The following is a 14396-nucleotide window of genomic DNA, read 5'->3' as shown; positions in this document are numbered from 1 at the left end:
TAGGCTGGTATTTGGTACAGCAGCACTACAGTTGCTAGTGTGTTCAGCAACGACGAATAAACTCACACACAACTTTAATCTGTGGAGAATGTGGTCGGAACTCAGGATCAGCTCGTAGCTTCCAAATAGCCGCCTGATTTCTATACACGTATTATGCCGAACAGAGTTGCAATTAAGATCATTCAAGGCACATACTAGCAACTTTTTAGTAGAATGGAAAGTCTATAGTTGCATAAATTAATAAATTAATAAACTTTATTTTCAGCATATTTGGCGTATTTACAAATGCTACATGTTACTGAACAGGTGTAGTAAAATTTCTGCTATCATTATAGAGAACTTACCATATTTATACGTAATAAAACGGTTCGGTTTGAGATCATTCTTTCTCAGTTGATGAAGATGAAGATATTTCCAATGAAGGAGATGGTAGACCCTAAACTTGAGACTACATTTCAAGTGGTATAATTGTCTGGGTAACCGGAGTATTGTCATGGTATACAATCTAACGTTTAGGAATGTCGTGAGAAGAATGTTAAATTTACACCTACGAATATAGTTGTGAATTGGATTTTAAGTTATTTAGGATTTAATGTTAATCCTTTGAATAGGGGATATTGAATAAATCCGGCCATGATTGCCCTATAGATAGCACATAGCGGAAGTGAGCTACGTCATAATATGTATCAAGTAAAGTGATATCAATTGAAGAGTTGGCTAACACTACTCCTGTTAACCCACCAATAGTGAGAAGAAATACGAACCATAATACCCATAGTGAGGATGGGCTTTAAATCAGTTGGGTTCCATGAATGGTCACTAATGATCTAAAAATTTTGATTCCCGTAGGGGCGACAATAATTATGTTAGATGAAGTGAAATAACCTCGTGTATCAATTTCTATGCTTACAGTAAATATATGGTCAGCCCACACTACGAATTGCTTCTCGTATTATAGCACAAATTGTTATCGGACACGTTTTCGCAATTACTAATTGGTTTGATAGAAGGCAGTTCGGGTTTAGGAAAGGTTATTGTATTGAAGCTCAACTTTTACGATTCCAGCAAGATATAGCAGATATTTTATATTTAGGAAGCCAAGTGGACTGTATCGTTGTTGACCTACACAAGGCTTTTGATCATGGGAGATTACTGACAAAAACAAGGGCTATTGGACTAGACGAAAGATAGGTTTCTAGAAAATATAACTCAGAGAATTAGAGTAGGTGAAGTGTTATCTGATCCTATAACGATCAGGAGAGGGTCCCGCATGCAGTATTATTGGACCTTTTTCCTATGTACATACTGTAAATGACATGAGTAAAGAACGGCAGTCACAGACACGGCTATTTGCTGTATCGAGCAGTGAATGAGTTGCAGGGGGACTTAAACAATGCTGTGCGATGGACAATAGACAATGGTATGAATGTAAATGGGATGAAAAGTCAAGCTGTACGTTTCACCATGATCAAAGGTCCTCTCAGTTTTAATTACTATATTGATGGGATGATAGTACCTCATTGCGGGACACTGTAAGTAACCAGGTGTTAATATAAGACATGATCTTCATTGGGGTAATCTCATTAACGAAGTAGTTAAGAAAGGTTTCTGATCTTTTCACATGGTTATGACAATATTTAGGGTTTGTAGTAAGGCTGTAAAGTAGAGGGCTCCTCCAGGGTTTGTTTTTCCTTCGGACTCAGCGGGGCATCCCACCTCTACCGCCTCAAGGGCAGTGTCCTGGAGCTTCAGACTCTGCGTCGGGGGATATAACTGGGGAGGATGACCAGCACCTTGCCCAGGCTGCCTCACCTGCTATGGTGAACAATGGTCTTGGTGGGGGATGGGAAGACTGGAAGGGATAGACAAGGAAGAGGGAAGGAAGCGGCCGTAGCCATAAGTTAGGTACCATCCCGTCATTTGCCTGGAGGAGAAGTGGGAAACCACGAAAAGCCACTTCCAGGGTGGCTGAGGTAGTTATCGAATCCACCTCTACTCAGTTGACCTCCCGAGGCTGAGTGGACCCCGTTCCAGCCCTCGTACCACTTTTCACATTTCGGGGCAGAGCCGGGAATCGAACCCGGACCTCCGGGTGTGGCAGCTAATCACACTAACCACTACACCACAGAGGCGGGACCGTGAATTAACTACCTAGGAAATATCTGTGATAATATGCACCTCTCTTTTGGTCGCGCCTGTACTTGGAAACTTGCAAACTTTCAGCCCATCAATTTTCGTGTATCGTGGTCGTGTTACCTGAGTAGAATAGTCACTAGCTTCCCACTAAGATGGTCACGGGTCGAATCCCGGACAAGGCATGTGCGATTTTTAAATAAAAAATCACGACCTTGTATTTCAGATTCAACGCCAAACTTAGGTCCCGTTTACTTACTTTTTACATGCCTTTTGTGTCATAATAATAATGTTATTGCTTTATTACGTCCCACCAACTACTTTTGATGGTCTTGGGAAAGGCCGAAGTGCCAGAATTTAGTCACTCAGGAGTTCTTTCAAGTGCCAGTAAATCTAACGACACGAGGCTGACATATTTGAGAACCTTCAAACACCACCGGACTGAGCCAGGATCGAACCTGCCAAGTTGGGGTCAGAAGGCCAGCTCCTCAACCGTCTGAGCCACTCAGCCCGGCCTTTTTGTGTCATGAAGCGTACATAAATGGTAAGGGTTTTGATCATCTTCCTTCACACTCCCTAGTAAGATACACAAATCTCGTTACACAAGCATGAAATTTATTGGGTAAAGTTACTTTCCATTCTGTTATTTACATTGACTAGGGTTCTAAATGGTTCGATCATTCCATGAGCTTACAAATGAAGTAAGTGATTACGAAAGAAGTTCCGGATATGTGGCATTCCACGCAGACGGCCGGGGTCCAGTTGTATCCTCGGGTGGATTCTTACCTGAAAAATATTACGTGGTATTAGGAAGGGGATTTGGCCATAAACCATTAACCAAAACTCAAAATGAGCCAGGGTAGCTCCCCTGTTGTGATAAAGGGAAACTACGGAAGACCGTCTTCAGGACTGCCGACAGTGGGGTTCGAACCCACTATCTCCCGAATACTGGATACTGGCCACAATTAAGTGACTGCAGTTATCGAGCTTGGTTTTCAATAGTGAATGAGAGAAATAGTCAGTTTTCAGTCCAACGAAAGAAAGCATCCCAACTTCATATGCAGGTTAAATTTAGACTAAAATTTTGCAATGCCGCGCTGTGGTTCAGACGGTTGAGGAGTTGGCCTTCTGACCCCAAACTTGACAGGTTCGATCCTGGCTAAGTCTGGTGGTTTCTGAAGGTGCTCAAGTACGCCAGTCTTGTGTCGGTAGATTTACTGGCACGTAAAATAACTCCTGCGGGACTAAATTCCGGCACCTCGGCGTCTCCGAAAACCGTAAAAGTAGTTAGTGGGCCGTATAGCCAATAACATTATTGTTAAAACTATTATTAAAATATTGTACCGAAATCAAGCAGGGGTAAGACACTTATTGACAAAATACAGCATATGTTGAACAAATGAAGTGCGAATTGCGTAATTTGAAACGTTATGGGTAGAAATGCCAATGATTGATGTTACACTGCGATTGCTTCACGAGCCGCTGATAGTTACAGGAACAGGTGTGAGATGAGAATCTTATCAGTGAGGTCGTGGAGTGCAGATAAATAAATGTTGCGTAAGCTGATACCACGCGTGCGAGACAGCGTTAACACCACTCGGGTGAGTGGCACAGATAAAAAAGCGCTGGCCTTCCCTATCTAAATTAGCGGTTTCGATCCCGGCTCAGTCCGCTGGTATTTCAAAGTGCTCAGCCTCGTGTTTGTAGATCACCGATACGTAAAAGGACTACTGTGGGGCGAAATTCCGGCACCTCGGTGTCTCCGCAAACCGCAAAAGTAGGTAGTGGAGCGCGATCCCAATAACAGCGCGGGTCTGTAAATCCCTACCAGACGAGTTACGGAGCCTGACTTCCAGTGTAAGAAATATGTAGTCTATTAGGTGGAACTGTTACTACTGTTAAAATTATTGATATCACACTCCTAATGCAGTTGTAATTATTTTTACGTTTTTACAGGTTATTTCTTAAACTACTTCCGAGTAAATGTAAATATGCCGTAATTTTTTCATAGCTTCGTCTAGATTTCCTCGCTTGATTAACACCTCCATTTCCAATATGGCTATCTTCTCCATATCCGAAAGCTCCTTGTCGAGTTTTCTAGAGTACTTTGTTGGTGTTTCCAGAGTTTTTTGCTAGTGGCTTTACGTCGCACCGACACAGATAGATCTTATGGCGACGATGGGATAGGAAAGGCCTAAGAATGGAAAGGAAGCGGCCCTGTCCTTAATTAGGGTACAGTCCCAGTATTTGCCTGGTGCGGAAATGGGAAACCACAGAAAACCCTCTTCAGGGCTGTCGACAGTGGGGTTCGAACCCACTATCTCCCGATTACTGGACACTGGTCGTACTTAAGCGACTGCAGCTATCGAGCTCGGTACATTGATTAGTAATGAATACTATATCACTCGTGCTTTTCCCGTTGTGCGCTATGTACGTACTCCTTTTCTGCATTTACTACTCTCGGGCCGGCCCTTAAGGACTCGTCCTCCCTAGAGAACGAAAAGGTTCTTTTATTTTCTCTCGACATTTGAAGTAAAATATTGGACTCGAATAATGCTAAGAAAATTTACATTTCATTGTAAGAACTGTAAATTCCCATCGATAAGGAAGACTGTTCGGCAATGTCAAACTTCGGTGACTGACTGACTTTCAGCGCGCAGTTCACTGGTAAATGTTTTCAGGTTGAAGTTAAGGCACGGGCTCTCGAGCTTCCGTCCGAGGATATATTGTGGGCGAGGGGTTTGAGATGTAAGGGGATGCGCGCTGGTGGACGGTTTCCGGAGGAGGAAAGGTGCGGAGAGTCCTTACAAACCCCTATACGAGTATGTGCCAGCCAAATCTCCATGGTTGCATACAATAAAATTAAATAATAATTTACGACGTTGTTTGCCCTATTATTCATATTTTAAGAAGAAATATAACAAATAACTCTATTGAAATGTAACATTTGAGACCAGGAATTTTGATTCAGATAGGGCCTCTGGCTTGCATCCTGCGTTTTGTGAGGATTGGCAGCAGTGAATTAGATTGTTTTCGTGCGGAAGACTTGAATGGGTGTGGTGTTACTGGTCAGTAAAAAAAAACGATTTGTGGGAAAAAATACTGTGGCCGTCCCCCCTTCCCGACCTGAGATTCCACAGGCCGCCACTGCAGGCCGGAGTCCACGTCCTCACAAGATTTTGTGGCCATGGGTTCCATGGAAGGATAAGTGTAAACTTCAGATTCCATGTTCCGGACGAAAGATGTATCTGCCAACTCTTTGGCATGAAGTGCTCTAAGTATCACCCAGTGGATTGCAGGAGGACACAACCCATCAGCACACTTGCTAAGGACTGATAAAATGTAAATATGTAAAATGTATGTATACAATGTGTTTAACATAATGTAGTAACTGTAAATTGTGTCCACCTCAGTGGTGAAGTGGTTAGTGTGATTAGCTGCCACCCCCGGAGGTCTGGGTTGGATTCCCGGCTCTGCCACGAAATTTGAAAAGTGGTTCGAGGGCTGGAACGGGGTCCATTCAGCCTCGGGAGGTCAACTGAGTAAAGGTGGGTTCGATTCCTACCTTAGCCATCCTGGAAGTGGTTTTCCGTGGTTTCCTACTTCTCCTCCAGGCTAATGCCGGGATGGTACTGTTCATTTCATATATTTGTTAACCTTGTATTAGTGTAAGAGGAGGGCTCCATAGTCTTAGCTACGCCAAGCAAAACAAGGGAAATAAATAAATAAATAAATAAATAAATAAATAAATAAATAAATAAATAAATAAATAAATAAATAAATAAATAAATAAATGGAACCTTTACTTTTTCAATCTCTGGAACATGAAATACAAAATTTATGAAAACACGATAACATACATGTAAGAGTAAACCTTTTATCAACAACAAAATGACATATTTCGTTTTACATGAACATCCTCAGATTTATCATATCACTTTTATAGCATGTGCTTAAATGTGCAAAATTGTTTATGTATTGTAAACTTTTCAATGGTTATAAATGTTTATAGGTACGGCTCTGGGAAACCCACAATCACTGATAGTGCCATCGTCCAACAAATAAAGACGAAACTTAGCACCATTGAAGAAGTATCTAGGTGAAAGAAAGTTAAAAACGGCCGGAGAAGTTGAACGAGCCTCATGTTCTGACGTTGAATACTTGACCTTGTTTTCTTCTTTGACAAATTATTTCCGTTAAAATATTATTAAAATAAAATGCTTAGACAAGAACGAAGACTATGAGTAAAATTAACACGTATCAACTGCGTACTAGAATAACACAGGAGGTGCGCAAAATTAAGTAATTACATTATTTACTGAATCACTCTTGTACACCACAGCCCAAACATTGCTGAATGATGAACATTTTCGTACAGTTCTTGTATCAAATTGGGAAACGATATATTAAATTAGAGTTAATGGGCAAACAATTGAGGTGCCTAGGTTACAGCACTACTATTCATCGATTCAAGGAAAAATGTCTCAAAAATTAATACTAATTTGAACCCTTGTTTTCAGATTATTGTCGGATCCAACCAAAATATACAACGTGAAGATTGATGGTGACTGGGTATCAAATCTGCCTTATTTCAACTTTGATACTGATTTACATATTCCAGCCTTAGCAAGTTCAATTGCCAGGGAGACATGGTCAAAACGGTACTTCAACAATTTGAAAGAGTAAGTTGAATTGTTTGTATGTGTCTATAAAGTAATTAAATGACGCAATCTTAGATCACAGTGTTAGATTTTATTGAATATCTTTGATGAAACTTCTTTTTTCTTTCTCTTTTCTTCCAAATTTGGAAATACTCACTACTCACGGAAGGAATACAATGCAGAAATATTATATCCATTTATGTTGATTAACTCATGATTAGGGCCCAGATGTTTATGCAGTAATAGGTTAGAATGCAAACTTACTGAAGCGAGTAATAAGTAGTCTACCCGCACGACGGTAATGCTATGAGGTTTGCATAATCATTAGGAGTTCGGCCCATTAGAACCCCTAGAATATATGTTACTCCAACTACATTACGTTAGAGCGGGCTGGTCGACATTTCCTACTAACAAAATTATTTAGTAACAAAATCACTTAGTAGGAAATGTCGACTAGCCCACTCTAATATAATGTAGTGGGAGTAACATACATTCTAGGGGTTCTAACGGGAAGAACCCCTAATGTTTATGCAAACCTCATAGCATTACCGTCGTGCAGGTAGACTCTACTTTTACTCGCTTCAGTAAGTTTGCATTCTAACCTATTACTGCATAAACATCCGGGCTCTACTCATGATATTCTGATGAAAACATCCTTCTTACGTGCTCCTTTAGCCCTGACTTATAGGTAGTAATAGACCCCACCTTTAATTTACTAATTGAGTATTAGAATGCGATAGAGAGCGAACTCACACAGGCATGGAACTGAGATATTTTGACTTTTGTGTTTGTCTACATTGCATGAAATTGAATACATTAATAGTCACATTTTTTGTTCTTAAACAATTATTTATAGTCCAAGAATATAGGAGAATTAAAATCGTTTTCTAATATCCATTATTTATCTGACAAATGTCAGCTTCAAATCGCCATATCTGAAAAACGAAATTTTAAAAATCGTTTACTTTTACAACAGTCGAATTTTAATCAGTTACTTGTTTCAAAATGCAGTTAGGTTCAGATTTACTTCAACATGAATTTCTTGTTACATTTAAGGTTTACTAATAGTGTATGGGTTTCAAGTCACACCGACTCTAAGCAGCCATATGTCACCGTCAGCCATGATGTAATATTACCGATATTTCAGAGATATTCCAAAATCTTTCTTTCGTGCAGTGCGAGTGTAAAAGTGGATAATAGTTATTCTTCTATTGTGGGATAATAACTGTATAATAGTAATATCCACATATCTCAATAACTCATTTTTAATAATTTGTGGGTTAGTTCACTCTCGCATTATAGCACACAGTATCTAACAACCATTCGATATTGAACGGAAAAATAATAATTTTGCTGTGTAGCGATGTTCCATGACGGAGTATTCTGTTGTCATGATCAAGTTCGTGAACCAAAGGCAATGGGTGTAAGTGGCCCACAGAGTCCATATGGTAGGCTCATAGGAGCGGACATTTCAAACATGCTCTTGAATCATCGCTCTCCTTGCGCTCACCTGGCTAGGATTGTCTATACCTTTATCAAATTCCATAACTCAAGTTAAACTTTATTTATTGCTATTGACTTTAAGTCCCTCTGACAAAGACATGTATTATGGCGACGATAGGATACGACAGGGCTCTTACTGGAAGGTACCGGCCGTGACCTGAATGAACAGTCCCAGCATTTGTCTGTTGTGAAAATTGGAAACCACGGATAAACATCTTCAGGGCTATTGACATTGGTATTTAAACACACCATCTCCCGAATATAAACTCACAGATACGAGGCCCGAATCATATAGTCTACTCACTCGGTAATTAAAGCTATTTTGGGCAACATTACTTTATTAATTTGTGATTCCTGTATTATTGTGGGATTATTGTTGACAAATACATCGCAATTGGGAAATACCTTGATGGCAATGGTCTCTTAGAGTATCGTGATGTAATAAAGTTAAAATGTAATTACACAACAACAACAACAACAACAACAACAACAACAACAACAACAACAACAACAACAACAAGAGTACAACAAGCAATTCCATGGAAATGAAATATTACAAGAAATACTATTAGTTTAACATTCTAAATCCAGCATCATCATATAAAAATTCACGAGTCTGTATGAGGAATAGCATTACTCAGCCATTTTCATATTGTTGAAGCTAAAGATGAGAGTGAGACAGGTCCCTTTCGTGAGGCAAAAAACTGCGTACGCATTCATGAAAATACAGTAGTAGTTATTTATTAAAACATCTGACCAGACGCAGTCTTATCACGAAAATACAAAATTACATTTTATTACATGACACGTATATGTTTTAAGATTATTTCTAATTTTCCCGAATGATGTTTATGTGATTTCGTAAAATAGCAGTGGGGTGCTTTATAACGTTGACATAGTGATAGACTGTAAAGGCTTTTCTGTCTTGTACGCACTTCTCTAGTCAACAAAGTATTTGGAATTGTACAATCGAACCATAAAGGGAGATTAGTGAATTCCATTTTGTTAAGATTGTACTTGTCGGAAATTTTGGAACTGTATTTTCTTAAACGTCCTTCTTTAATTTGGCAGTTTCCATCAGTCGTGTGTTCAAAATTTTGTAGGGTCTATAATTTCCATTTCATTGCATTCAATTAAATACAATGTCAACTCCAGTTGTTAGCAAGGCTGTGAATCTCTTAAAGAAGCTTATAAATGGTAAAATTAACTACAATTTTGAATATTTAAGTGTTTTAAACGAGCGTGATTGAATGATTTCTTATTTTTCTTTTCAGAGCTCACCAGACTCACTACGAACAGATGGGATCAATGAAGGCGGTTATTTCCTTGAACAATGACAAGATATTCAACGTCCAAATGCAAGCCTTCCGAGACCACAGTTACGGTACAGTGCATGTTACCTCGTACTGTCAAAATATTAGAGTAAGGCTCTCAAATATCAGAGGAATGTGGACGAGAGAATTTTATTTCTAGGGTCTATTCAAACGCTATCCGTATAAAAAAGGAGCACTGTTCGAGTGAACCTTCGAGCAAGTGTTCTAAGCATTTTTTTACTTGAAGCCAAATCAACCAATAATCATATAACGAAAACAGCACAGGAGCGATCTTCTGCTTACATACGGGTCGATCAACACTCTGCTATAGTTCAGAGAAACTCACAAACATACAAACATACCTATTCAAAGACAAATTATATCAAATAACAAGAAATGGATAGCGTGCAAAGTTGGAGACATAAGAGAAATCCCATGTAATGTTATCTGAAGTGTATTCAAATCTTTTTCTCAGAATGTTCATGATAGTGTTATCAAACGCTGATTTCATGAACCAGCTATTCATAGCTCTAAATACATACTCCAACATAAAGTACGTTATAGAATAAGTTTGAAAGTGCTTCATAAGCACTTAACGCAATTTAAGAGCATATTTCCATCCTACTGACGGACAAACCGAAATTCCTAATGCACAGCTCTAACATTCCCCACATTACAGATCTTTAGTACATCTTAACTCACTGTATTTCAAATATCATTAGAATTAATGAACTATTATTGTATAGTAAATTATTTTCGAGACCCCAAAATGCAGCATTTTAAGATGACAACACAGTGTTGTACTGGTAAATTGTTTACCAAGCGTAAGGGAGATTAAGAAGTCAGAATGTTGTGTGTGAATCTTAAGAAATGAATTGATTTTCCTTCAGAATAATGAGGGTGTTTCATTTAGTGTTGATGTCCTGGGGGTCTCCTCTGTCTAGAGTGGACAGGGTGTTCGTGATTTCCTTCCACCAGGCATTTTAATTAATTACCACATATGTACGAGAACACACCCTTTCACTGAAAACATATAAATGAACATAACTTAAAAAAGCCACTTGGGCTGAAAGCCTCATCGAGGGACGATGAATAAAATAATCCCGTGACGCTAATCGGATGACAATGTTCGAGTTCTTTCGTTAAGGACAGGTTTCTGATGACCACAGGCTCCCTTAGGAGAAGGGAAAAGCAGCTTGAGTATATCAAAGAGGAGGTGAACTAGGTTCCACTGATTCCGAACGACAAGTTTACCTGGTGCTCTCTAATTACATCTAAGTCGTAGATTATGTTATGTCAAAACAACTGCTCTAGCTTGAACAACTTATAAATTAAAGTATAATGTGAGGTTTCAGCTCCATATTTACACCTTAAATTTAGCAAAGTTGAGTTGCACCTGGCAGTTAGTGAATTCTAACCATGAGACCAAAAACCTGCGGGAGAGGTTTTTGGCTATAATCTCCAACTCCTACATGCCCCTTTTGAAAGAGTGCCAACGTTAATCGACCAAAGCGAAGGTATCTGCATATAATCCATGAAGGCTCTTAGGGAGAAGAAAGATGTCACCGAACACCCGAAACAATATTAGTGGGATGTATAACTGGTAACACTGAAGTGGAATGTAGGCTGATGCCTTCTACTAACCGTAACCTCGACACTGTGCCATTTAATATTCATTTATGCTGAAGGCTGAGTAAACCCCACCGTCATGTGCCACTCCAGAAACGGAGGACTCGTTCCTAAATTTCTCAAATTCCAGACTTGAACCTTTGTCCTTTCGGGTGAGACGAGCAAATATTTACTGCACACGTTGGGCTAAACAAACGTTGTCAACAACAGAAACGACAACAAAAACTTTAGACTTATTTCTGTGGGAGTCGGAATAGTGAAGGATTGAAACTCCACAACATACTTTCAGCTCGAACATTTTGAAGCTTTGGATTCATTTTTACAGTATCATTATGTGTACACGCACACTGATCATGCACAGTGGTAATCTAAAACATTTAGACTGACGCGTTCACAGCCTGTACTGCCAGACATGATCATCTTTAGGGATTTCGCCGTGTCGAAGAAAATAAAGAGGAATATTTAATGTTTCGCGGAGATTTTGCTCCGCGTCTTCAGAAGGATAAAAGGCGAAAACAGAAGAAAATCGAGAGAGCTAAAGAATTAATAAGAATTAATACAGTACCAGGTGCACAGATATTCTAAAAGTATTACACTTCGCCTAGCGCGAATCTTCTACAGATGAGGAGATTACGAATTTGTATGTTATTGTGTTAATTCTTACTTACCCTCTATCTCCCGAATGCAAGCTCACAACTACGCGACCCTAACGACACGGCCACTTGCTCAATGCAATTCTTTTTAAAGCAATCGCAGATCCAATACTCTCTCTAAAGCCAACATTACTATTTTACAAATACAATCAATAAGTAAGCAAAATATAACAAGCAGGCAATAAATAAATAAATAAATAAATAAATAAATAAATAAATAAATAAATAAATAAATAAATAAATAAATAAATAAATATGTAAATAAGACAATTTATGTATTAAAGAACTTATGAAATTATAACTCACTTGAATAAGAATATTTTCAACCACATACTCGCACATATTTCGAAATGGGTATTCACGGCAGTGACGGCACCATCACAACAGATTTTAAACATTGCACTTAGAGTTTCATCCCAAGACTCTTCGTAATAATACAGTCATTGTTTTCACAGAATTATACTGGGACTAACTTTTTATTTTTAACTTAGGAAGCCTAACCTAAACAGAATGAGTAAAATTTAGCAGGTATTTTCCCGTCGTTGAAGTTGTACAGTTTCACTCGCTTACTGGGCGTAGATACAGCAACGACACATGAGGAAACATATTCTTCATTACGTATACCACAGTTATACTCACGAAGAATGCCACAGACCTCACGAAAACTTCACTTATAATCCAAGAGGACCACTGCAAAAAATCTCAATATACCACCAATTACAGGCAAACCCAGTCGTATACATCAACCAAACCCAAAACTCTTGTACTTCGCTCTTGGCTCTGTGTTCCTGCTGTACTACCTCAATAATTTTCCTTGAGCATCGAAAAACATAATCTACATGTGTCTTCAATGAATGGCGCCCTGAAACTTCATACATGCCGAAATCCAAAAATAAAATAAATACTTTTATTACAACTGGTTTCACAGAATGGCTATTTTTCTTAGCAAGATTATGTGCAGGTGACTATACTGTTTATTCTTGTAGCCTTTGGTGCCAGGCGCAGAACACCTTGAGTGTTAATTAACATATACCCAAGCTAGCTGCATCACCGCCGTAAAACGCTGGGAATCTCAAGCGAGGCCAACAGCTATCACCCCGTCTTTCAAAGAGAAGGAGCCTTACAGCTCATGCTTCAACCAAGCGACTTGAATTTCACTGCGGTAGAAACCCAGCTCGTTGGAGAGACCTGGACCGGGTTATCGAGACAGCTGTACTTGCGCTGACTTAGCAGTTTGCAGTTTGTTTAACTTGATAAAGAAACGTTGTAAGGAATGATAAGAAAATATAAGTACAGAATTATTTGCCCCACCGACGCTGGAGTAGCTGGGGTTCAGTGCACGCCACTGTTATTCATATAAAACTTGGTGATAATGGAATAGTTTTGCTATTTGTAATAATAGGGAGGTTATAACGAGAGAACAATTATTTTGCTAGAAGATGTTTAAACATATATTGAAGTCCCTCGTAGACCACGCAGCCATTCGCTCGTTGAAAGTAGTCCATTCCCTTCCAGTGAGAAAATTGTATAAAAAAATCACATAGCATAGAGTCATGCGTCAGTCGCTGTCGTCTTTCAAGATCTGTAATTAATTACCAAACGTTGGTAATAACATCATAGGTGTTCTTCCATTTCGGATTGTGAGAACTTCACTGTTAATAAATTATTCCCCTCGGAATAATGTTGTCATATTTTGTTGTTCATTCCATAAATAATAATAATAATAATAATAATAATAATAATAATAATAATAATAATAATAATAATAATAATAATAATAATACAAAATCCAAGGTGAAGTTCCACGGATGTCTCTCGCATTTCTTTGACATCAAAACAGGAGTCCGACAAGGTGATGGGCTATCCCCGATACTCTTCAACTGTGTTCTTGAAAAGATCATCAGAACCTGGCGGGTGAGATTACAGGAAACCAACCACAGTCCATTAAGAATATGAACCAAATCCAAGGGGATAGCAACAGACTGCTTAGCATTTTCCGATGATATTTCTGTTCTCTCAAACGACATAGAAACTGCTAGAGCTCAAATTGAAATTTTAAAGGAAATTGCCGAACAAACTGGTTTGCAGATATCGTATGAGAAAACAGAAGTAATGACTAACGTCAAAGAGGCTCCACCAAAACTCCATACAAAATACGGGGACATCACCCGAGTAGACAAATTCAAATACCTGGGTGAAATCATCATGAAAAATGGACTGGACAAAGAAGCACTTCAGGAGCGAGTACGCAAACTGGAAATAGCCTACCAAACATCCCGCACAATCTACAACAAAAAATGCCTTTCCCAAAACACCAAGATACGTCACTATGAAACAGTTCTGAAGCCAGTAGTTCTATATGCAGCCGAAACCCTGTCTCTAAATGCCAACAAAGGACTTCTTGAAGAACTGGAGAAAAGAGAACGCAAAATTGTGAGAGGAATCTTGGGATCAAAGTACAGAAATTGAATCCATCAAAAGAGATCCAACAAGGAAGTCTACAG

General features: G+C 38.9%; 1 protein-coding gene across 1 annotated transcript in view; it reads left to right on the top strand.

Moving 5' to 3' along the window:
- The window catches only part of LOC136863397 (uncharacterized), a 70960-nt gene that overhangs the window by 30063 nt on the left and 26501 nt on the right, over positions 1–14396 (top strand). The window contains exons 5-6 of the mRNA XM_067139808.2: positions 6654–6815; positions 9572–9681. Of these exons, the coding sequence (XP_066995909.2) occupies positions 6654–6815; positions 9572–9681 (272 nt within the window). The remainder of the gene's footprint in view (positions 1–6653; positions 6816–9571; positions 9682–14396) is intronic.

Source organism: Anabrus simplex, chromosome 2, assembly GCF_040414725.1.
Source record: "Anabrus simplex isolate iqAnaSimp1 chromosome 2, ASM4041472v1, whole genome shotgun sequence".
NCBI classification, from domain to species: Eukaryota; Metazoa; Arthropoda; class Insecta; order Orthoptera; family Tettigoniidae; genus Anabrus; species Anabrus simplex.
The sequence above is the reverse complement of the archived record's forward strand: the minus strand, read 5'-3'. Positions and strand labels throughout refer to the sequence as shown.